At 41.6% G+C, this 25,377-nt stretch overlaps 1 protein-coding gene across 5 annotated transcripts; it reads left to right on the top strand.

Moving 5' to 3' along the window:
- The first annotated feature begins 1,033 nt into the window (after window positions 1–1,033).
- On the top strand, window positions 1,034–24,681 carry POGLUT1 (protein O-glucosyltransferase 1). 5 transcript variants are annotated; one of them, XM_063721746.1, is made up of 11 exons: window positions 1,034–1,254; window positions 1,965–2,055; window positions 3,449–3,592; window positions 7,353–7,488; window positions 10,088–10,209; window positions 15,372–15,431; window positions 16,899–16,998; window positions 19,003–19,061; window positions 20,623–20,790; window positions 21,594–21,650; window positions 21,837–22,186. In XM_063721746.1, the coding sequence occupies exons 1-11, from the start codon at window positions 1,170–1,172 to the stop codon at window positions 21,937–21,939; spliced, it is 1,125 nt and encodes a 374-aa protein (XP_063577816.1). In that variant the 5' UTR covers window positions 1,034–1,169; the 3' UTR covers window positions 21,940–22,186. The 5 variants fall into 5 exon arrangements, with proteins under 5 accessions (XP_063577816.1, XP_002813298.2, XP_009236763.1 ...); XM_002813252.6 differs by lacking the exon at window positions 21,837–22,186 and adding an exon at window positions 22,361–24,681 and having other exon boundaries at window positions 1,062–1,254; XM_009238488.4 differs by lacking the exon at window positions 21,837–22,186 and adding an exon at window positions 22,361–24,681 and having other exon boundaries at window positions 1,094–1,154.
- The last annotated feature ends 696 nt before the right edge of the window (window positions 24,682–25,377 follow it).

Genomic DNA, 25,377 nt, shown 5'->3' with positions numbered 1-25,377 from the left:
TGAGACCAACCTGGCCAACATGGTGAAACCCTGTCTTTACTAAAAATACAAAAATTAGCTGGGCATGGTGACACACTCCTGTAATCCCAGCTATTCGGGAGACTGAGACAGAAGAATTGCTTGAACCTGTGAGGCAGACGTCGCAGTGAGCCAAGATTGTGCCACTGCACTCCAGCCTGGGCAACAGAGTTAGACTGTCCTCTGTCTCAAAAAAAAAAAAAAAAATAGAATTGGCTTTTATTAGTGATTCATGAATCAGGCATCATCTCATCTATAAAACAGAAAAGTGTTCCAATGAGCTGAGCAGAAGGGGTTGGGCTTATAGGCAGAAAAGGGCTGAAGAAAGCAGAAATAAGGAACAAAAAGCAGATTGGTCATTTTGAAGTTACTTTCCTCAAAGAGTTACATCAGAGGGGACTTCTTTATCATGCCAGCTCAGGTATATGGGCCCCTTCTCCTATTTGTTGGAAAACTGGCCCCTTTTAAAGTTGAGTTTAATTACGTGGCACCTAGGACAAGTGCCTCCATTCTGGTTTTGTCTGCTCTCTTGAGGCCTAGTGCCAGAGTTCTGTCCAAAACAAGGACCTCCCATAAACTGTATTTAACACCATTGATTTTTTTTCCTACGTCTAAGTCACCCCAACTGTTATAAATTCCTATTACAAAGGGATCCCTGCTATGCCAATTGCAACCTTTGGGGTCTAACCGTGCTGTACACACACACGCGCGCACACACACACACACACACACACACACACACACACACACACACGCTCAACAAATCTATGCTATTTGATAAGAGGCAATTTGACGTCAAGAGAAGAACTGTTCGACCTAGGCTCTATGCCAAGCGTTGGTTGTGCCACTAACTGTGAAACATACCCTCTCTGACCTTCAGTTTTCTGGCTGCAGACTTATTTTCCCAGGGATGCCAGGGAGGGAGGACAGGCAACTGGTCCATTCGTTTATTCTCCCCACCTTCCCGGCGCAACCTTCTCAGGGAAACTCCGCCTCAAGGCTGGGGACTGGAGGAAGGGTGGTGGGACCAGGGTGGCCATCTTTGTGCGGGGCGACCCGCCGCCCACGTGCTGCGGCTCCCGGGCCATCCTTGTGCGGGGCCGCGCTTCCGCCAGCGCCGCAGCGGGGAATCTGCAGTAGGTTCGCTGGCGATGTTGTGGTGGGCTAGCTCGCCGCCTCGGCTCTGGCTGCTGTTGTTCCTCCTGCCCCCAGCGCAGGGCCGCCAGAAGGAGTCAGGTGGGCTCCGGGCAGTGCCGAGCTTGCCCCTTGGGCTCGGGGTCTGGCCGGAGTCCCCAGGCGCTCCCCCGCGCGGCCGGCTCCCGGGAAGATGCCGTGGCCGCTGTAGCTCGGAGCTGGGCAGAAGGCACCGGGGCGCCTTGCGGCGGAGAGTGAGGTGCCGGGGTCTCTGCTCCGGCTCTGGACCCTGGAGAGTAACCCATTCCCCGGAATTCAGAATGACAGGGAGGAGAGGGAATTCCCCGTTCACCTGCAGGAGGCGTCGCCCGTGCTTGGCTACTCTGGACCTGCCTGAAACACTGAGGGGTCGTGGATGGGGGCAAATGTGTGCGCGCGCGTGTGTGTATATGCGTTGCCAGAAGAGAAGAGGGGTTTAATGTCTGTAGCTTTTAACTGATCCTCTTTGTGGAGTTCAATTTGATTAGTAGAAAGTGAGAGTCCGCGTCACTATCCATAGCATTCTGAGGGTTGGGCATTAAGCTTGGGAATTTTCCAGTTTCTTGGACACCTGACAGCCGGATAGAGGAACAGACTTAACGTGAGCGTGGGAGTTGCACACACAAAAATTCCTCCCTGGCGTTTCGTTTCCATCAGTGGGATGGGAAGGGGATTTCTGAAAGTTTTGGTCTTCTGTTGCTTCTGTCGGTGTGGTGTCAGCAAATAACGCTCAGGAAAATTTTTTTAACTCTCATTTACTTCACTTTTCAAAGGTTCAAAATGGAAAGTATTTATTGACCAAATTAACAGGTCTTTGGAGAATTACGAACCATGTTCAAGTCAAAACTGCAGCTGCTACCATGGGTGAGTTCTTTTCTTTGATGTGTCTTTGAGAGTTGCTGTCACAGGAAGTATTCTAACATCCTTGAGAGATTTTGGTTGCAGTGGTCAGAAAGGCAAGGGTGTTTTTCTGTTTCTGGGGAATAAAAATGCTCTGGGATGGGAAAGGCTCAGGTGGTGTCAACCTAACCACTGACTCACTGCGGGATTCAGTGCATGTGCATCTGTTTTTCCCACTGGGCTGCAAGCTTCCTGAGGTCAGGGGCTGTGTCTTATTTGCTGTTGTCTCCCTGGTGCTAGCCCTCAGTGCGTGCTCGATAAACATTGTTGAGGAAATAAACCCATCTATCGCTGAATCTAGTCCTAAATTTCCTGATGGTTATCTTTAGAAAATGCACATCAGGCTGGGCATGGTGGTTCATGCCTGTAATCCCAGCACTTTGAGAGGCCAAGGCAGGTGGATCACCTGAGGTCAGAAGTTCGAGACCAGCCTGGCCAACATGGTGAAACCCTGTCTCTACTAAAAATACAAAAATTAGCTGGGCATGGTGGCACGTGCCTGTAATCCCAGCTACTCGGGAGGCTGAGGCAGGAGAATCGCTTGAACCCAGGAAGCAGAGGTTGCATTGAATCCAGATCATGCCACTGCACCCCAGCCTGGGTGACAGAGTGAGACTCTGTCTCAAAAAAGAGAGAGAATGCACATCATGGCCGGGATGAGGTATGGTAGAAAGATAACTCTGAAAACAGACTTGGGTGTTAATGCCAGTACTCCCACTGGTTACCCCTGTGCCAAGCCACTTCAGCTCCTCTGGGTCTCAGATTCTTCATCAGCTAAATAACAGGGTCTTTTAAGCTCCTTTTTATGTTATTTTTGACTCCTCAAAAAATTCCTTGGATGCTTATGATACTTATTGAAAACTTACTATGTACTCACTTTAAAAGGAATACAAAATAGTGTAATTTTGGTTACTGCTGTCACGCTACCAGAGTAAGGGGTTGTGGGGGAGAGTGTGGACCAGACAGACCAGAACAAGAGAGTCAGTGCTAGACTGTAAGGCATAAACTTCACCTCCTGTGGGATTGGGAGGAGATGCCAGGAGGACTGAAGTGACTAGAAGGACACAGGTGTGGCATGAGTAGCGAAAGAGAAATACAGAACTGCCAGGGGAGGGGCAATCCAGATGGAAGGAGGAAGAAGAGACATTGACCCGCTTTTTACTTTTTATTGCTTTATTGCATTTGATGTTTCAGATTACCTACAGGGCTTCTAGGGAAGAGCTGCTCATTCTCACTCTCGATTCTTTCCTTCCACTTACTGTGTTCTCTAATACGAAACCTAAACGCACTTAGGAAGTAGGTGGAATAGCACCCCTCTCTCAGCCTGCTTTCCTTGATGACTCCCATTCTTTCCCAGTGTCATAGAAGAGGATCTAACTCCTTTCCGAGGAGGCATCTCCAGGAAGATGATGGCAGAGGTAGTCAGACGGAGGCTGGGGACCCACTATCAGATCACTAAGAACAGACTGTACCGGGAAAATGACTGCATGTTTCCCTCAAGGTAAGAGTTACGAGGTAGATATATCTTCTGACTTTATTACATATGGGCTTGATACCCTTTTATAGAGGAGCCAATTCATGGGACTAACAAGCAGATCCCTCCTCACATTTCAGGCGGACTATGAAATAGTGACGAGCTCTTCTCCTTGCCTGGGAATTTTTCTTGCGAGCTCCTCTCAAAGCCTGTCTCCTCTGTGAGGCTTGGCTCATCACTGGTTGTACTGGTGGTGGCTCTGTCTCTTCTGCTCCTTCCCTGGGATATAGTAGCAGCAGGACACAGGCTGATGAGGCCTAGCAGGCCTAGCAGGAGGGAGCTGGGCTGAAGGAGGAAGAGGAATTGGTTGAGTGTCTGTCATGGGCCAGTGTAGTTCTAGATACTGAATATTCAAGGCGAGGTGGTAGAGTTAAGAGGAGTAACTAGATGGGGTGTGGTGGTTCACACCTGTGATCCCAGCACTTTGTGGTGGATTACTTGAGCCCAGGAGTTGGATTATGGCAAATAATCCGGCAGTGGCAAATAATACAACAGAGTGAGACCCTGTCTATTAAAAAATAAATAAATTAAAAAAGAGGACTAACTAATGCTGCAAATTACACTAGCCAGGACTTCAGAACTTCAGGTGTAAGACCTAGGTACCATGTCAGTGGGCCGAAGGCAGGGTGGCAGGCAGGGAGGGTCATGGGCTGAGCGTGGAGGTTGGGTTTAGGCAGCACTGCACACACCAAAAGATAAACTTTATTTCTGGAGGTTTTTTTTTTTTTTTAACTCAGATCTTTATAAAATTAGAAGGTACAAAACTCAGAGGGCATAATATTCCCTTATGTAAGAGCATCTTTCTAAACAATCCCTATTCTGTCATTAAAAGTAAAATAAATGTGCAGAGTTGCAAAAAATTATCGATTCGTACATAAACATTTATATTATTTGTATTTAGTAACAACTTTGTAACAATTTAATATTTATTCTTATAAGTATGTAAACAAGGCCGGGTGCGGTGGCTCACGCCTGTAATCCCAGCACTTTGGGAGGCCGAGACGGGCGGATCACCTGAAGTCGGGAGTTCGAGACCAACCTGACCACCATGGAGAAACCCTGTCTTTACTAAAAATACAAAATTAGCCAGCTGTGGTGGCGCATGCCTGTAATCCCAGCTACTCAGGAGGCTGAGGTAGGAGAATCGCTTGAACCCAGGAGGCAGAGGTTGCGGTGAGCTGAGATTGTGCCATTGCACTCCAGGCTGGGAAACAAGAGCGAAACTGTCTAAATAAATAAAAAAACAAATAAATGTAAACAAGAAAACAGGCTGGGCACGGTGGCTTGTGCCTATAATCCCAGTGCTTCGGGAAGTCAAGGCACACAGATCGCTTGAGCTCAGGAGTTCAAGACGAGCCTAGGCCACATGGCGAAACTTCATCTCTACAAAAAATACAAACATTAGCTGGGTGTGGTGGCATGTGTTTGTAGTCCTAGCTACTTGGGAGGCTGAAGTGAGTGGATCACCTGAGCCCAGGAGGTCAAGGCTGCAGTAAGCCTGAGCCGTGATTATGCCACTGCCCTCCAGCCAGGGTGACAGAGCAAGACCTGTCTCAAATAAATAATAATAAAGAACAATAAAAAAGAAAGATTATTTAATATCTCACAACCCTGAGGAAATCAGTTACCCTTTGGCTCTCAGATATCGGAGGAAATAAGGTTGTAGAGGAAAAAATCGTTGAGGTATTTTAAACAGACATTTGTTTCATTATTTGGAACTCAGTAATAGAGACTTTAAATACAAATTGTGAGTCTAGGATAATTTTTAATTTCCACAAATGAGAAATAAAATAAGAATATAGACATTGTTGGACTTTGAAAGCTTACCCAATGTTTAATAGTTTGCTGAACAATTGCCAAATGAAATGAAGTGCTTTCAAAGTTTCTGAAAGGCACAATTCTCTTCTTCCTGAGCTCAGAACATTTTGGTCATAATCATGAGCTTAGAAATGTTCTGAAGGGAGTACAAGACCTTCATTAGCAATAAAATAATGTATATTTCCAATGACACTGAAAGTTCCCTATCCTAGCTACATATACAACTAAGGAAAACAGAGAGGGACAAAATATGAATAGAATGCAGTATTCCAAAACACAATCCTGAATGAAATGCACACAGTTGTATGATATCTCAAAGATTCCCATATAGCTAGAAATAATATCTTTCTAGGTCTAGATACTTTTTTTTTTTTTTTTTGAGAGAGAGAATCTCGCTCTGTCACCCAGTCTGGAGTGCAGTGGTGTGATCTCGGCTCACTGCAACCTCTGCCTCCCGGGTTCAAGCCATTCTCTTGCCTCAGCCTCCTGAGTAGCTAGGATTACAGGCACAGGCCACCATGCCCAGCTAATTTTTCTATTTTTAGTAGAGATAGGTTCTACACACACACAGTGTAGAGATAGGTAAACACACACACACACACACACACACACACAGTTGCCAGGTGTGATGGCACACACCAGCTACTCAGGAGGCTGAGGTGAGAAGATTGCTTGAGCCTAGGATTTTTGAGGCCATAGTGAGCCATGATCATGCCACTGCACTCTTCAGCCTGAGTGGCAGAGCGAGAGACCCTGCCTCAAATAAAAAAAAACCTTAAAAAAAGAGAAATCTTGGTAAATAGAAGCTAATTGTCCTACAAAGAGGCTAAACACTTCCACAACCCATATATCATATGCTGTGAATAGATCTCACACCCTCACCCACACTGCACTGTTGGACTTTTTGATCTTTGCCAATCTGATTGGTAAAATTGGTATCTAGTTTCATTGATATTTCTTTATTATTAATACAGTTGAGCATCTTTTCCTGTTTGTGAACCGTTGATATTTTTTGCAGTTATTTCCCTATATATAAAACACTTTTTTTTTTTTTTTTTTTGGCTAGAGGAGCTCACTACATTGCCTACTATGTCACTATGTTGCTGGTCTAGAACTCTTGGGCTCAAATAACCCTTCTGCCTAAGTCTCCCAAGTAGTAAAACAATATTTTAAATCAGTTATTTCCATGCTGCCAGAAAATTTTGATCAAGCCTTTGAATACTGCCCCTAGCATAGTGCTGGTCAAGACCTCAAAGGATGAGGCAGAAACAAGCTAAACTGTCAGTGTATCTTCTTTTTCTTTCAAGAAATCCCTGATTTCCTAGGGAATCTAGTCAGAAAGCTATGTTACAGTATTTATGATTATGTATATAACACTTTTTCTGGCTTGCAGAACTGATTTTGATAATGTTCTTTATTCAGGTTGAAGGTAATGAAAGGTTTTCTAACTGTTCTCATAAACTAGGAGACTTAATTATAATAGAAATAAAAATGGTGTCTTTGTGCGGAGCAAAGCCAAAGGAACACAGGTAGAAAATTAGCTATTTCAGCTGTTACAAGAGTTTGTATCTTGTCTACTAATTAAACTATTCCATATAAGGGAAATAAAGAAAAGAACTAGAATGAATAAAGTGGTAGAAGTAGCAATAATACTCCCTTCAAAGCTATGATGATTTATTTGGAAAATTTTATTGAGTATTGTAAGCTGGAGCAGTTTAGCTAGGAGTGAACTTGCACAATACAAAAAAGCAGAATAGCCCCTTTAGAAGCATTGCTTTCAGGAGACTTTGCAGTAGGCTGATGATCTGGAACACTGGCTTGTCTTACTTTAAAATGTGAATGGGACCTCGCCTTGTCCTAGAGCCTGCAGGCACTACTCTGCTGAATTTATGGTATGTCTGGTTGACAGGTGTAGTGGTGTCGAGCACTTTATTTTGGAAGTGATCGGGCGTCTCCCTGACATGGAGATGGTGATCAATGTACGAGATTATCCTCAGGTTCCTAAATGGATGGAGCCTGCCATCCCAGTCTTCTCCTTCAGTAAGGTAAGTACAGGGAGAGCCACATGGGTGGATGGAGGGTGGTCCTCTAGGATATGAGAATGAGATCGTTGTCCGGTGACATAGTCTGATGGGTAATGGTAAGGATGAGGACTGAGGTCCAGAAATGGGTCTGTGTCTCTATTAGCATCACAGTGAGCAAAAAGACAGAGGAGATGAAGTTGAGAACTGGTAAGTCATGTAAGATTGCTTGAGTGTCTGTAGGGCTAGAGATGGCGGCTAGGGCATGAGAGGCCTAAGAAACCTACAGGAATTAGAGGTGGGTCTTGAAGATCCTACAGAGCATAGGAGGAAGGGGTCCAAGAAAGCTTGGAGTTAGGGAACACCTTCATTCCAAAAGTTTGTTGAGCTCCTACTATGTATATATTCAGCCATAGTGCTGGGTATCAGCTGTCCCATCTGTCACCATATTCCAGGGGCCCAGGGTGGCTAAAAGTGAACCTGAAGGTGCTGGATAACTCCACACGGTGTGCGTGCAGGCAGTGCATTGAAGGGATAGGCTGGTGACAGCCTAGAGGGCTATGCAAGGGGGTGATCTTTTAGACTCATCATGGAAGATTGGAGTAGCTAGGACACACCTGTGGGCTTGGGGAATTGGGGGCGAGGAATGTCTTGTCAGTGCTCAGGTTCATGTAAATGTTGTATCGGCAGGGATGGGCCTTGGTTCCCCAGAGACAAGGAAAGCATTTGGGGGTGAGGGTGGGAAGGCTAGAAGAGAGTGGATGGAAGATTCTATGGGGTAAGAGTGAATTGAGGAAAACCCCATGTAATTTGGGAAAAGGAACACTATCTCTGATTTGGTTTGTCCGAAGCAGAGGGACCTTTTATCCCTACTTTTTCTTTATCACAGTTTACTTTCTCCCTAGACTTGTTTTATTTCCTGTGTTGCAAGTGGGCAGAGGCCACATTTGTGTTGCATTTCCCTTGGTCTAGCCTCATTTCTCAAAAGTGCTTGGTTCCATTGTTTGTCGTGAAACTCACTCAGAAGAACAGATAGAGGCTCCCATGTAAGTCAGTAGGGACTTCGTGTTTGTTATCTATCTATTGTTTCTGTAGATAATAAAGTATGACCATTGGTATACTAACTTGCTGTTCATCTTTACTTCCCTCCTGTTTTTTAAATCAGTGACTTCTAGTTTCCATGGGAGAGTTTTACTCTGTCAACCTTATAGTTAATTGTGCAGCTTCTATTGAATAGCTCTTATGTTTAAGGTGCTTGATGAATCACATCATTTTTTACATATTTGAGAGATGGCAAACAGCATATTGCACATGTATTTCCAGTGGAAGAAACAGTAGAGTTAGAGGTTTATCAGTGGCCAGATTTTTAACAGAAGTAACCATAAAAAGGGAACAAATGGAGGCCAGTTGTAGTGGCTCATGCCTGTAATCCCAGCACTTTGGGAGGCCGAGGCAGGTGGATCAAAAAAAAAAAGGGAACATATGGCTTTAAACTTCTTTCTTTTTCTTGAGACAGAGTCTCACTCTGTTGCCCAGGCTGGAGTGCAGTGGCGCGATCTCGGCTCACTGCAACCTCCACCTCCTGGGTTCAAGCAATTCTCCGCCTCAGCCTCCCGAGTAGCTGGGACTATAGGCACCCGCCACCATGCCCAGCTATTTTTGTGTGTGTATTTTTTAGTAAAGACGGGGTTTCACCATGTTGACCAGGCTGATTTTGAACTCCTGACCTCAAGTGATCCACCTGTCTCAGCCTCTCAAAGTGCTGGGATTACAGGTGTGAGCCACCGTGCCCAGCCTCAAACTTCTTTCAAAAGGTATGTGATAATACCCCTTCTTCTCATTTTGCTCATCCATGCTTCTGACCCTGATCAGTGAATAACCAAGAATTTATTGACCAATCAATGTGAGCCCAACAGTGCCATAGTATGAGATAACACTAGCCAATATTTATCAAGTATGTACAATGCGCCAGCTACTGTTCTAAGAATTTTACATATATCAACTCATCTAATATTCAAAATAAGCCTTTTAGGTAGATCATATTATTGATATTATTGTTTCCCCCATTACAGTGATAAGGAAGCTGAGGCATAGAACCATTAAGTAACTTGCCTAGAGCTGTAAAGAGGTGGAGTCAGAATCCAAACCCATATGATCCACCTCAGGAGCCCACACTCTTAACCATTGCACTGTATTTCTTGGCTCTTACTCTCAAAAAAACCCATTGGGAAATAACCAAAAACTGGTGAGACAGTGTAAACTCTTAAGTGTAATAGTTAAACAATGGGAGAGCTCTGTGATTATTCAGAATTGGGCATATTGTTTCCTTAAATTGGAAATCTTAACAGTATATATCCTCTAGAAAAACAGAATTTGGGGGAACTGAAAAAGCTGACCTTTAATGTGATTCTAAATTCTGGAATTCAGTGAGCCCATGACTTTTAATCCGTAGTCACTTTTGCCTTTTAATGTCTACAGGCTAGACTTTGGAAAATAGGGAAAATATATCTTTGACAATGTGACACTAAACCAAGGCTGTCCAGATCCTGTGGCATGATTGCAGTTGCCTCTTTTCACTCTGTTCCAAGACTGATTTAGAACGACCTGTCTGTTTTTGTTGAAGACATCAGAGTACCATGATATCATGTATCCTGCTTGGACATTTTGGGAAGGGGGACCTGCTGTTTGGCCAATTTATCCTACAGGTCTTGGACGGTGGGACCTCTTCAGAGAAGATCTGGTAAGGTAGGTCCTTTAAAGAGGTTTTATTTTTTCCTCTTTCTGGGTTTTCTTGAAATAAGCCATAGAATATAACCAATTATTTATTTATTTATTTTTTGAGACGGAGTTTCGCCCTTTTTGCCCAGGCTGGAGTGCAATGGCGTGATCTCAGCTCACCGCAACCTCCGCCTCCCAGGTTCAAGTGATTCTCCTGCCTCAGCCTCCCAAGTAGCTGGGATTACAGGCATGTGCCACCACACCCGGCTAATTTTGTATTTTTAGTAGAGACGGGGTGTCTCCATGTTGGTCAGGCTGGTCTTGAACTCCTGACCTCAGGTGATCCACCCACCTCGGCCTCCCAAAGAGCTGGGATTACAGGCATGAGCCACCGCGCCCAGCCTATTTACTTTTAAGTGACTAATTTTTAAGTTAAAAATTAAAGACAGAAAACTGTAGCATAAACAATTTTGTATGTGTCTAATAATATTTACATATCCATAGAAACGGGCAGAATAGTCTATCCTAAACTATCAGCAATGCCTCTTTGCAAGGGATTATCAGAGACTTTCGTTTTGTATTTTAAATTTTTCTTTCTTTTTTTTTTTTTTTGCAACACAGTCACGTTCTGTCTCCCAGGCTGGAGTGCAGTGGTGCTATCGCAGCTCACTGCAACCTCTGCCTCCCAGGTTCAAGCGATTCTCTTGCCTCAGCCTCCCGAGTAGCTGGGATTACAGGCGTGTGCCACCACGCCTGGCTAATTTTTTGTATTTTTAGTAGAGATGTGGTTTTGCCATGTTGCCCAGGCTGGTCTGGAACTCCTGGCCTCAAGTGATCCACCCACCTCAGCCTCCCAAAGTGCTGGGATTACAGGCGTGAGCCACTGCGCTCAGTCAGTATTTTCAATTTTTCTATACTTAAGATTCTTTAAATAAGAGTGCATTCTTTCATAGTAAGAAAAAATGAATGACCTCATCATAGGGGGGATAGAAAACTATTTGGAAGAATATAAACGTACTTGGCAATTGAGAGCTAAGTACTTTAGGCAGGGCTGAGGGAGCATAAATGTCCCATAAGCATCTCAAGTACAAGCTTATTCCAGATCCTCTCTGATTCATGACTGAGACATGCCTTGGCCTGTTGACTCCATCCTGCTATCATTTCAGGATTTAGATTGTGTAGCTCATCCAAGCTGTAGGTATTTCTTACCTAGCTACATTTTACATCATGATTCAAACAACTTTGGTGCTTAATTAGGGAACTTCCAGAAACACAGTCATTATAGGCCTTCTCTCAGGTATAAGGAAAGCAAACAATTCAACCTTATTTCCGTAAATACCTATCACCTCTCCCAAGTGTGGCTGAAGATTCAAAGAGGATTAAGGTAATATTCTCCTCCTGAAGAAACGTACAGGGCTGCAGTCCTCAGTGGCAGGTAGAGCCCTTTGTTAAAAAACAAACTTCTCTAGTGGGTATAATTTGGAAATTTTAAAAAATAATAACTTAGTCTCATATTTTACAGAACTGGAACTAGAAATTGTCTTTGTCCAGCCCTTTATTTCAGGGTAAGGGAATGAAGGTACAGAAAGGTTTAGTGATCTGGTCAAGGTCAGAAGCAAATCTAGGCCTAAAGACCCAGTTTCCAAGTGCATTATCCAACCTACTTTACTGGTTAATATTCCTTGTGTTTTCCTGACATTGAGACCATCATTTCTTGTTTATTTTTGGGTTTTGAACATAATTTTGAGAGGGGGGGAAAAAGGTGTGATTTTTTTTGTTTCTTGGTTGTTTTTTAAAATTTTTTGTAGAGACAGGTCTTGCTTATGTTTCCCAGCCTGATCTCAAACTCCTGGGCTCAAGTGATCCTCCCGCCTTGGCCTCCCAAAGTGCTAGGATTACAGGCATGAGCCACCACACTAAGCGGGAAAAAAGGTTTTAAACTTTTTTTTCCCTAAGTTATTCTTGGCCTTGGCCTTAGTTTTCTAATCCTTTTCCCCTCCCCTCAGGTACTTGCCAATACCCTTTTCACATTCTTCTTTTTGTAGCTCTTTTCCTACCTGCCATGCAGCTGCCTTGTTTTTAAAATCTTTAAAAACATTTTTACTGATTATGAAGCCTAGATATGCTCATAAAATTTTACAAATATGTATAACTTAGGCAACTTTCCCCCTAACTTATTGGTGTATCTAAGTAATCTTTCCATGTCTTTGTTTCATGTCAGTACATATGAAACAGTCACTTTATTTATTTATTTGTTTGTTTGTTTGTTTGTTTTTAAGAGGCAGGATCTCACTGTGTTGCCCAGGCTGGACTCAAACTCCTGGGGTCAAGGTGTTATCCAGTTACTCCACCGTGTAGTTATTAATACCATTTCCCCCATGTAAACTAGTTAGCAATTTTTAGGCAGATAGAATGTTTTAAAGTCTAATCTTACATGAATACTTTTTTCTTTTGGTACCTTCCCATTTTATTCAATTGAATTTATTCATGGTTATAGAATTACAATTTTGTTTTTTAGAACCCTCCGTTTAGAATCTCTAGTGATGTTCATTTGTTACCTTGAAAAATTAATAATCTGCTTGTTCATCCATCTGCACTGATGTCTGCCTGCCACTGTTCATTCTATTTTTCTAATATTTTGGGAGTTTGTGCCCACTGATTTATATTTCACTCTGTAGAAGAATTCATTGTTCTTTACAGATGGAAGATTTCATTTGTTACTGTCAGAGAGGGTTTAAAAAAGAGGGCTGGGGTAGCACCAGGCTGTGGTGGCCACTGTTGGCACTTGCCTGGAGAAAAAGTCCTAACCTAGGTCTTTTGAGGGAGGATAGGTATGTTAGGAGAATGAAAGAGAGAGAACAGTGATACACAGTTTGGGTCTGTGTATATTAAACACAGCTTCCCCAGGAACCAAGGAAATAAAGAGAAGTAACTTTGAGTATAAATTGATACATTTTTTGTTAGATAGTTTGACAATATGTATCAAAATTGGAAGTGTTTACTGTGTATCCTTTGACCCAGCTGTTTCACATCTAGAATGTATCCTAAGGAATTAATTAGACAAATGTGCAAAGATTTGTGTACAAGGATGTTTACTACCATGTTGTTTCTTAGAGCAGAAAGTTGGAAACTACCTAAAAGCCCATCAATAAAGGATGAAGTGAATCATAACATGACGATAAAATGGAATTTTTGCAGTGAGTCTTTGCCAGAGATTATAAAATGGAATATCGTGCATGAATGGAAAGGAAGTGTAGGTTTTAAAAACTCTGGGTTCAAATCCTGGCTCTTATTAGCTGCCTGACTCTGTGCAAGTTGCTTGACCTCTAAAGGACCTCATTTGTAAAATAGGGATGATAAAACCTACCTCTTAAGATTTTGAGAATGATTTTATATTTACAAAGCACTTAGAACAATGTCTGTAACATAATGAAGTGCTATATAGATGTTGGCTGTTATTATTATTTATATTTCCTATTAAGATTGTTACCTAACAGTATGTATGGTGTGACCTCTGTTACATAGAGCAATGTTTCTCAGTATTAGTGTTGCTGACATTTTGGGCTGGATAATTCTTTGTCCTGGAAGCTGTCCTGACCACTGTAGGATTGTTTAGCAGCATCTCTGATCTTTACCCACTAAATGCCAGTAGCAGTCCCCTAGTAGTAACAAGCAAAAGTGTCTACAGACATGGCCAAATGTCCCCTGGGTGGGAGAGAAGGGCAAAATTACCCCCAGTTGAAAGCTACTAATATGAATAAATGATTGCAAGGAAATTCCTGGCTAAAATGTTACATTGTTACCTCTGGACAGGGAGATTCCAGATGACTTCTTTTATCTTTATGCTTTTTCATGAGAACTTTGCACGAGGAGCATGAAACATTTTCCACTAAAAACAAAACAACAAAAATCCAGTGCTATAGTGTCTCTGTTTGGGCAGGAAGAAGTATGGGGAAAACAAGATAGTTCTGGCCTTAGACTGGAGAATCAGGTAAAGGTGATCCATCCAGAAAAGGCCAGAGAATGAGCCAGGTTGGCTGAGGGTGGAGGTCTGAGGGCCTGGAAAATACTGAGCAGCGTTCTCAGCTGAGTGAAAATGAGCAGCATGACATTATATGTATCTGAAAAGGACCTGTGCCTAGAAAATTTATATCCTAAGTTTCTCCATTACTGCAATCCAGCCCATCAATCCCTCATTAACTTCAGTTCAGCCTTCCCTTCCTTTTTCAGAGAAGATGCTGTGCAGACTTCTGTGCAGGGAGGGTTCCTACGAAGCAAGTTAAGAATGATGCATCTGTGAGCTAGCAGTTTCAGTAAGGAAGGCTGGTCGTGGTAATGTGTACTGAGATCTGAGTTTCAAGGACTTCGTCTTTATAGAGCACTTAGTCTGGCTTTAAGAATACGAAAGTGCTTTTCAAATATCAAACTAAATCTGATGACACTTCCCACCTATGGAAAACATAAAATCAGAGAGTGATTTCCCTTCCATTCCATTTCTGATGCTTTTTTATTTTTTGGCAGTTCTGTTCACATAATTAATTTCATCAGTAGCACCCTACTTAAAGTACAGAGGAAATCCACATTTGCCAAATTATAAACAGACCTAATCATGACCTTCAGGGTTTGGGGGCTTTTCTTTCAATGTTGTTAACTTGTTAATGGGGAGTAGATTTGTAGATACAATGGGTAGCACCTCCAGAGCAATGAAATGGTAGCAAAAGGAAACAAAGTGTCCTTTAGCGCTTTTTCTTTTGAGTGGCTTTGATTAGACATATTTAGAAATATGAAGCTCTGGCCAGGTACGGTGGCTCACGCCGGTAATCCCAGCACTTTGGGAGGCCGAGGCAGGCGGATCACGAGGTCAGGAGATGAGACCATCCTGGCTAACACGGTGAAACCCCGTCTCTACTAAAAAATACAAAAAATTAGCCGGGCATGGTGGCGGGCGCCTGTGATCCCACCTACTCGGGAGGCTGAGGCAGGAGAATGGCGTGAACCTGGGAAGGGGAGCTTGCAGTGAACCGAGATCGTGCCACTGCACTCCAGCCTGGGCAAAAGAGCGAGACTCCGTCTCAAAAAAAAAAAAAAAAGAAATATGAAGCTCTGAACTAATCTTCAGAAATGGTTAAAGCACATTCTTATATAGTTGAAAAAGATATATTGAAACTAATTAAATTCTATATTCTTAGGTCAGCAGCACAGTGGCCATGGAAAAAGAAAAACTCTACAGCATATTTCCGAGGATCAAGGTGAGTTATTTTCTGACATTTTACAAAGATATTCTTCCAAGTAATTTAAAATGTAAGTAACTTTGAGGGTATGACAAGCTCTGTAGTTCAAAGGGAAAGCTAAGATAACAAAGAAAGAAATGTGGATTCACAATTTTAGATTCGAGAATAATTCACATTATTTGCTGAAATCGCCATTGATTGAGTTGATATTCAAAGAAGTAAAGTTCATCCATTTCAGTCATTTAACAGATATTTTACGTAGTGTCACAAATGTGTTGGGCATTGATTATGTGATGCCAAACACAACAGATGGGTGTCTTCTTACAGTCCCTAGGAGAAGCTTATGATCAGTTTCTAGGAGTAGCTTATGATCATGCCATGGTCACTCTGCTGGTTAATGCAGAGCAGGACTCATCACCATATCTCTTGACTGCATTTTTTATCAGACCGTGTGGCTGCCAAATAGTGGTTAAGAGCACAGACTGAGACTGCTGAAAATGAAGGGAGCAGGGAGGAAAGAGAAGAGAAAAATGGCAAAGGTAGTAGGAGGACCCTGTGTTGTGCAGCTCCATAGTCCCAGTGCCAAGAACAGATCCTAGCATGTCGATATATGATAAATATCTGTGGAGCAGATGAATAGAAAAGACCGTGAAGGGAGAAGGGTTTTGTAGTTTTAGCAAGTGAGTCCTTGCCAGAGATTATACTCTCTCTTCACCCTCCTGTTCTCTTGGGAGCTAGACTTTAGGAGGTAAATGGATTATCCAGCTACTATGTCCTGTTTCTTACCAACTTCTCTGATTCTTAAATCTCGAAGTCACAAATTAACTTGGGGACCATGTCTGGACTTCAAGAGTTTTAGGACTCCCTTGAAATTATGTGGGGATATGTGCATTTTTCTGGGAAGGAGAGAGGGTTGGTTCATAGTTCTTAACAGATTATCAAAGAATCCATGATGCCTCACATGTCAAGACCCTCTGCTACTTGGAACATCACTAGAAATTCTTCCACATATAGTCATCAGGTTTTTAAGCCCTTTGGTTTTTGTGTATTTTTTAAAAATTAAATATTATACTGGACTGTACAGAGCGTACATAACAAAGGTCATGTAGCTGTTTTAATGAGTCGTGACTACCTAGCCTCACAGTCATGAGCACCAGTGATTATAGAAGCCGCATGAACTTTCCTAAAAGGGAAATCATTCCCTGGGATTTGACTATAGTGACCTGAACAACATACCCTTCAAGACCAAATGCAAGCAAAGAAGGGCCAAGCACCCCCCAGCCCTAAAGGTACAGAGGGGACCAGCCCTGGATGACCTAGATGCTGCAGTACCCAATATACCCCTCTTCTGCTGTTATGGCACCAGTGAATTGTCCATTTGTGCAGAGTCACTGCATTGGGTCCTAGTCTTGCTCACCTTTCAGGGATTGGGAACAGTATTCTAATACAGGCCACACAGTTTTATGTCACATGTTTCTTTTATAGGACAAGTCCAGAACGAGATCCTCTCATTCTTCTGTCTCGGAAAAATCCAAAACTTGTTGATGCAGAATACACCAAAAACCAGGCCTGGAAATCTATGAAAGTAATCACCAGTCATCTGACTAGAACTACAGCAGTGAACATTCTCACTCAAAGAACATTGCCACCTGGGTAGAATTTGAGATTAGGTTTCCTCTCAGTGGTGAGGTGAATGTAAAGAAAGTTCCATGAACCAGCATTAGCATATATGTAAATTCTCCTTTTTCAAACTTACATTGCTTTTCTGGCCATATTATGACTAGTATATTGCACTACTTTGAAGGTTTAAACCAGGGGTCACAAACTTTTTCCAGGAAAGGCCAAATAGTAAATGTTGTAGGTTTTGCAGGTCGTATGGTCTCTATTGTAGTTGCCAACAGCCATGGGCAGTTTGTAAATGAATGAGCCTGGCAGTGTTTTTATAAAAACTTTATTACAGCCGGGCATGGTGGCTCACGCCTGTAATCCCAGCACTTTGGGAGGCAAGGCGGGTGGATCACTTGAGGTCAGGAGTTCAAGACCAGCCTGGCCAACATGGTGAAACCCCGTCTCTACTAAATACACAAAAATTAACCGGGCATGGTAGTATGTGCCTGTAGTCCCAGCCACTGGGGAGGCTGAGGCAGGAGAATCGCTTGAACCCGGGAGGCAGAGATTGCAGTGAGCCGAGATCACGCCATTGCACTCCAGCCTGGCGACAGAGCAAGACTCCGTCTCAAAAATAAATAAATAAAAATAAAAATAATAAAAAATAAAAACTTTATTTACGGGCACTGAAATTTGAATTTCATGTAATTTTAAGTTGTCATAAAATATTATTCTTTTGCCTTTTTTTTTAACCATTTGAAATGTAAAAATTTCTTAGTCCATGACAAAAACAAGCAGTGGGTCAAATTTGGCCTGTGGGTCATAGTTTGCCAACCCCTGGTTTAAATCAATGGTCTCAACCCTGGCTGTGCAATACAACCAGAGAACTTAAAAAAATGAATCAAATGAGTCAGAATCTCTGGGAATGGTGTCCAGGAATCTTCATTTGTTTAAAACTTTTCAAGTGATTCTAAGGTGAAGCCAGAAATGGGACTGTTGGTTTACAGTCCACTCTCTCCTCTTAACTCTATGGCTTTTTGCCTTAATCAAAGAAATTAAAGCCCTAAACTTCCTTTATATGAAATTTCCATATACCATATGAGGATGCTATGAGGAAAAGCTTTAGACTTCTTGGGAGAAAACTAAGTAAATCTGAGGTGCATGTATTATTTCATACAGTTTTAATCAGATAGGAACAAGTGAGCTTAAGAAACTTTGTTGAATAATAAAAATATGAAAAAACGTATTCATTTAGAACACAAGTTGTTAGCATCTACTGTGGGAGGCTGCAGAAGCAAACAAAACGTCCCATCATCAAGGAGTTTACCATCTGCTAAGGTGGATGGAATGTACGTGGGGATCTCAAACTCAGATGTCCCCAGGGGCCAGCAGGTGATGTCAAGAGGTGAGCAAGAGAGAATACTAACAGTTCCAAATGTTAGTAAGAGCCCAGTTTGCCAGCTCTTCCTTTTTATTCTCCAAGAAAGACTGGAAATCTGGATTTTTGCAAGAAATATCCTACCACCTGTAAATGTTGGCAATGATTTGATTTAAAAAAAAAAAATACTTTGCATGCCCAACAAAATTTGAGCATGGGCTATATACACCTCTAAGGCCATCAGCCAGCACTTGGGACCTTCTCTGCATACATTATTTACACAGAGTGAAGTGTGCTGCAGGCTGTGACATCTGAATTCAAAGGATGGCAACATGGCTGTAGGTGAGCTTAAACTCTAAAATCAGGCAGGCCCTGGTTAAAACTCTGTCTTCTATTTAGAGCCACATTGACCTTGAGCAAATCTCAACTTCCACAGCCTTGGCTTCTGCATTTATATAATGGGAATAATAATGTCTCCTGAGTATATTGATTATGAAGCTTAAATGAGGTAATGTTGATGAAATGTTTTAACAATGCTTGCTGCACAGTGATCACAATAAATGCTGTTGCTGCTAATACTAATAACTTCCTTTCCACTTAAAGGATACCTTAGGAAAGCCAGCTGCTAAGGATGTCCATCTTGTGGATCACTGCAAATACAAGTAAGATTTGCAGGACTCCTGACTCTCTTGGTTTCCATACTCCTTTTGAAATAGCTTCACTTTGGGTGAGAACTTTAATATAAAGGCCCAGCTGTAGTAAATGAAAGTTGCATTAATTCATTTCACTGGCTTTTCCTGAGGGCCTGTATGCACTGACCTGAGTTCTGTGGCGACTGTAGAGAAGAATGGAACATGGTTCCTGCTTCCAAACAGCTGCGTGCCAGCTAGTAATCACAGTAATGGAATTACCTCTCCATATGCCCCACCCACCCAATCGTTGAAGTTAGAATAAATATTTCTCAGTTAATAAATATTAGAATTATTATCCTGGTGTGCTGGCATGCTCCTGTAGTCTTAGCTACTCGGGAGGCTGAGGTAGGAGGATCCTTTGAGCCCAGGAGTTCAAGACCAGCCTGGGCTACATAGTGAGACCCTGTCTCTAAGAGAAATAAAATAAAATTCCAGGACTAAGAATTAAATGAACAGGTAAAACCAGGTCTAGAGGAGGGCAGTGGTGGTGGGGGTGGCTCAGAGTTAGGAGTGCTAGTGACACGCAGAGTAGGAGCTATATGGTGAAAGCAACTCTGGTTGGCGACAGGTGCTTGCATAAGAAATGCTGAGAAGAAGACAGCTTTTTTTGTTTTTTTTTTCCCCCTGTGGTCAGTCTCTGAAAATTGATTAGGTTTTCCTCATTCTCCTCTCTATACCAGGGATCCCCAACCCCCTGCCATGGTACTGGTCTATTAGGAACCGGGCTGCATGGCAGGAGGTGAGCAGTGGGGAAGCGAGCATTAAGCCTGAGCTCTGCCTTCTGTCAGATCAGCCTTGGCATTAGATTCTCATAGGAGCACAAACTGTATTGTGAACTGTGCATGCAAGCGATCGAGGTTGCGTGCTCCTTATGAGAATCTAACTAATGCCTGATGATCTGAGGTGGAACAGTTTCATCCAAAACCATCTCCCCCACACTACCCATCCATGGAAAAATTGTCTCCCATGAAACTGGTCCCTGGTGCCAAAGAGGTTGGGGACCACTGCTCTATACTTTAAGAGAAGAGGGTGATGTCCAGGAAGCAGTGGAGACCTTCGACTAGATGGGGTACACTAGAAGAAAAACAAGGCTTTGGGAGGCCATGACTAGTTAGAGACATTAGGCCTAGAAAAGCTTGTGAAATTTTTTTCACTCTTTGTATTTTATGTTTACCATTGAACATTTATTTTCTCAAATATGTTCCAAATCTACAAGCTGTCATTTCCTTCTGAGCCCTGTATATACTCTACCCGGCACCCAGCTCCTGACCCTATCTAGCGCTGTCTGGAGAAAATATCCCCTATTTTTCCTCACCCTGACATTCCCAGAACAACCTGTAGTCCTAGCCCTGGTAAAGTGGTTGATAGAAACCACTTAGGAACATATTAATGTGTCCTTGAAAACTCAAAGTGGAAAGAGAATGGAGAGGAATCATAAAAGGAAAGAAGGGGAGGGGAGAATAAGCATAAAAGGTCATATTTGTGGCAGCAGGCATATAGTATCAAATGTATTTTGTTCTTTTTTCCCCAGGTATCTGTTTAATTTTCGAGGTGTAGCTGCAAGTTTCCGGTTTAAACACCTCTTCCTGTGTGGCTCACTTGTTTTCCATGTTGGTGATGAGTGGCTAGAATTCTTCTATCCACAGCTGAAGCCATGGGTTCACTATATCCCAGTCAAAACAGATCTCTCCAATGTCCAGTAAGCAGTTATCCCCCAATGCAGAGTTTCTAAAGACCCTTCCAATCTGCTTTTAAAAATGCCTTAATGCCTTAAAACCAGTCATGTAAGACATTTAGTCCTACGATTTTTTTCCATTGAAAGCTTTTTTTCCTCTTGGTTTGCATATATAGTATTGCATTGTTATCCAAGTAGGCTATAAGTGGAATTTAATTTGAAAAAGCGCTTTAATACTGGTTTCAAATGAAACATTCAGACAAAATGAAGTTAAAAAGCTCTAATCTCTCCAAGACTAAAGATAGGGATATTCAATCTTATTATATTGTCAAAAGGATTTTCAGATACAGCATGAGAATTGACTCAGGTGAAGCTTCAGCAAATTTCCTTTCATGATGGGAGGAGCTAGGAAGAAGTGTAGAGAAGGGCCAGAGTTATCTGAATATTGTTATCATGGTGATATCTGTGTATATATATATTTTTTCTATATGTAAATATATTTATATATAAATATGTAAAATAAATAATATAAACATATAATATAATATATAATATAAATATACAAAATATATGTAAATATATAAGGTAACTTCTGTATTTTCTCAAATATGTCCCAAATCTACAATAGGGTATCTTTAATCAGTGTGTGGGGTTTTTTTTTTGTTATTATTTTGTTCTTGAGAGAACCCTGATATCTTTGCTTGAAGGAAATAATCCACCATCTACATACCTAAAATTATCCATAGACCTCAATCTATATGGTCTTTCTGACTTAGTGCCAATGAAGTTGGTCTATATTTCACAGTCTAAAATTCTTTTCATTTTAGAGAGCTGTTACAATTTGTAAAAGCAAATGATGATGTAGCTCAAGAGATTGCTGAAAGGTGAGTTCTGTTCATTTCCCCTTTTCCACTTTACTTTGTCACCCCCATTATACCCTAGCCAAAGTTATCTGAATATTGTTATCATGGTGACATCTATATTTTATCCTCTTTATATGGAGATAATTCAGAACTAAAGCTGTCCTGGGGGAAAACATATACACATGTCTACATATGCTTGTTTTAAAGGAAAAAGATGGGCCGGGCGTGGTGGCTCACGCCTGTAATCCCAGCACTCTGGAAGGCCGAGGCGGGCGGATCACCTGAGGTCAGAAGTTCAAGACCAGCCTAGCCATGGTGAAACCCCATCTCTACTAGAAATACAAAAAAATTAGCCGGGTGTGGTGGTGCGCACCTGTAATCCCAGCTACTCGGGAGGCTGAGGCAGGAGAATCACTTGAACCCGGGAGGCGGAGGTTGCAGTGAGCCAAGATTGCATCATTGCGCTCCAGCCTGAGCAACAAGAGCAAAACTCCGTCTCAAAATAATAATAATAATAAAATAAATAAATAAATAAAGGAAAAAGATGTTAAGTTGTATTGCTACATGCATGTATGTGGATATGATTGCCATAGGGTTGGTTCTTGAGGCTCAAATGAATTAATTTATACAAAATGCTGAATAAGCTTGGCACAAGGTGAGCACTCAAATGCAGACTGTTATTATTATTAAATTCTGTGCTTTAACATTTTCTTGTTAAATCTTGTCTCTAGGGGAAGCCAGTTTATTAGGAACCATTTGCAGATGGATGACATCACCTGTTACTGGGAGAACCTCTTGAGTGAATACTCTAAATTCCTGTCTTACAATGTAACAAGAAGGAAAGGTTATGATCAAATTATTCCCAAAATGTTGAAAACTGAACTATAGTAGTCATCATAGGACCATAGTCCTCTTTGTGGCAAGAGGGCTCAGATATCCTACGGTGAGAAGCTTACCATAAGCTTGGCACCTATACCTTGAATACCTGTTATCAAGCCAAATACCTGGTTTTCCTTATCATGCTGCACCCAGAGCAACTCTTGAGAAAGATTTAAAATGTGTCTAATACACTGATATGAAGCAGTTCAACTTTTTGGATGAATAAGGACCAGAAATCATGAGATGTGGATTTTGAACCCAACTCTACCTTTCATTTTCTTAAGACCAATCACAGCTTGTGCCTCAGATCATCCACCTGTGTGTGTCCATCACTGTGAAATTGACTGTGTCCATGTGATGATGCCCTTTGTCCCATTATTTGGAGCAGAAAATTCATCATTTGGAAGTAGTACAACTCATTGCTGGAATTGTGAAATTATTCTAGGCGTGATCTCTGTCACTTTATTTTAATGTAGGAAACCCTATGGGGTTTATGAAAAATACTTGGGGATCATTCTCTGAATGGTCTAAGGAAGCAGTAGCCATGCCATGCAATGATGTAGGAGTTCTCTTTTGTAAAACCATAAATTCTGTTACTCAGGAGGTTTCTATAATGCCACATAGAAAGAGGCCAATTGCATGAGTAATTATTGCAATTGGATTTCAGGTTCCCTTTTTGTGCCTTCATGCCCTGCTTCTTAATGTCTCTCTAAAGCCAAAAAAAAAAAAAAAAAAAAAAAGACAAAGCCTCTTAATAAATTTAGGAAGTAGTCCTCATTCTTTAATGGAACTATACATAGAACAGCAGCTCTTCCTCACCCTTTGCATACCTTTAATATTTTTCCGTCTTAAATTGGCCACAGCAGGGATCATTCACACTCTCACTGTCTTGCAGGAACCACAAGAAGTCTTCATATGTGAACGTGCCGTTCAGTTGGTAGTTAAGAGCGTTCAACTTCATATACATAGAAGATATTTGTTTTAGTGCAAATCCATGATGGAGTGCCTCCCTTTTCCTTTTTTCACTTTTTGAAAAAGATGTTTGGGGTAGTAGTTTAATATCTCAGGGTGCTCTTTCTAACATAGTAAAAAATGAAGAAAAATGTTTAGATTAAAACTCTGTAGTCTGATGACTTAGAACCATCCTTGACCCTTAGGCCCAACCTTTCCACAGAGAAATCACCTCTCTTCCTTTGTCTTTTAAGAACTATTTGGTATTAACTAGTTTCAAAATTAGTAAATGTGAGATTCAGTCACATAATTATCAGACATTCCATTTGTCAGAAATGTATTTGGCTTTTTAAACTCCTTTCCACAAAATTTTAAGTCTAATGACCTTCTTAGAGAAGTTGAGCATGCCTGGCATGATCATTTCATGGAATAAGCAGATGTTTAAAGTTGGAATTTTTTTTTTTTTTTTTTTTTTTGAGTACTAGCAATGCACAGGGACCGTGTTCTTAGGTTCTTAGTCTGTGAATCTAGCAATAGGCAGTCCAGATTTCTGAGTCGTGCTATGGTTTTGCCTTGTCACTATGAGGCCCTACTAGGTGTAAGCATCTCTCTGAATTTTAATTTCCTCTCATTAAAATAGGAACAAAATTTGCTATCCTTTAGATTAGGAGCTGCAGATTCATTTCCCTGGGAATGTTTCCCATTTAGCTTCAAATTTCAGCTCAAACATCACCTTCTTTCTGACTCCTTTCATTCATTCCTCCAGGCAGTAAGGGGCTACCATAGTACTTTGTTTATGCCTGTATTATATGACATCACTGTAGTTGCTTGACTGTTTCTCCTACTGTTCTGTGAACTTATTAATGGGTGAGAATCTAGTTTTACTCATCTTGATGGCTTCATGATCCAGCACAGTGCCTCACACAAAGAACTATTGGGTGGGTGGATGGATGGAGGAATGGAGACAGTTGGCTTAACCAGCTCCTATATACAGATTATTACTGGCTCCAAAGGATGAGTGGATAAGACCATAAGAATTGGATCAATGTAAATCGTCACCTGCCCTTTGAAGAGCCAATAAGGGCATCTTTATCTTTAAATACAGCAAATGTTATTCAGATTTTGTACTTGTCTATCTGTTTACTTCAGTGTAGATGATATGAGGATGGTATAACTATGTAAATTGTTTGTTTTTGAAAATAATTTGTTTCCCCACAACTTTTGAAGGTTTTATTTGTTGTTGTTATTACTAGTTCAGTCCCAAACTTACCCTTTCCTTTTCAGAGAGCTAATGGCCATGCTTTTCTTCAAGGAAAGAATAATTTATTTGAATGAAGTGGGATACTTGGATAACACAAATAATGCTTTGTCTTTATTTATTTCGGGAGTGTTATCTATGTGCTGTCAGTGACCCACCTTATTCTACTATATCAGGTCAGATTTACCTAGTGGTCAAGAACAGAAACTGCCTCTAGCTAGTTTAAGCAAAGTAACTTACTAGAAGGATATGAGGGCATCTCGTGGAATCTAAAAAGGTTTCATAGTGGTTAGAAGGATAGAAGCAAGGGCACCTCCAGGAATCTCAGCAAGAATTTTGACTGTTTCCAGGGTGCTACTATAATGCAGTTCCATTACCTACCTATTGGGCTCTGTCTCAGCCCAAAATTCCCAAGGGCAAAAAATTTAATGGACTCATTTGGGTCACCTCCAAGAGTTCCCGACACTTAATCCCTAGACTGACTACAAACAAGAGCACAAACAGGCCAGACACAGTGGTTCACACCTGTAATCCCAGTTCTTTGGGACGCCAAGGCAGAAGGATCACTTGAGCCCAGGAGTTCAAGACCAGCCTGGGCAACATGTTGAGACCTCAGCTCTACAAAAAAAATAAATAAATAAATAAAAAAAATAAAAGAGG

The sequence above is a fragment of the Pongo abelii genome, chromosome 2 (genome assembly GCF_028885655.2).
Source record: "Pongo abelii isolate AG06213 chromosome 2, NHGRI_mPonAbe1-v2.0_pri, whole genome shotgun sequence".
Lineage (NCBI taxonomy): Eukaryota > Metazoa > Chordata > Mammalia > Primates > Hominidae > Pongo > Pongo abelii.
This window is presented reverse-complemented; position numbering and strand designations above follow the sequence as displayed.

What these genes read in the sequence shown, in the direction of transcription:
- POGLUT1 (XM_054551449.2), top strand. Translation starts at nt 1,170, where the DNA reads ATGTTGTGGTGGGCTAGCTCGCCGCCTCGGCTCTGGCTGCTGTTGTTC. An exon ending in GTGGATCACTGCAAATACAA is followed by an intron (nt 19,062 to 20,622) that starts GTAAGATTTGCA and finishes TTTTTTCCCCAG; the next exon opens with GTATCTGTTTAATTTTCGAG. An exon ending in GCTCAAGAGATTGCTGAAAG is followed by an intron (nt 21,651 to 22,360) that starts GTGAGTTCTGTT and finishes TCTTGTCTCTAG; the next exon opens with GGGAAGCCAGTTTATTAGGA.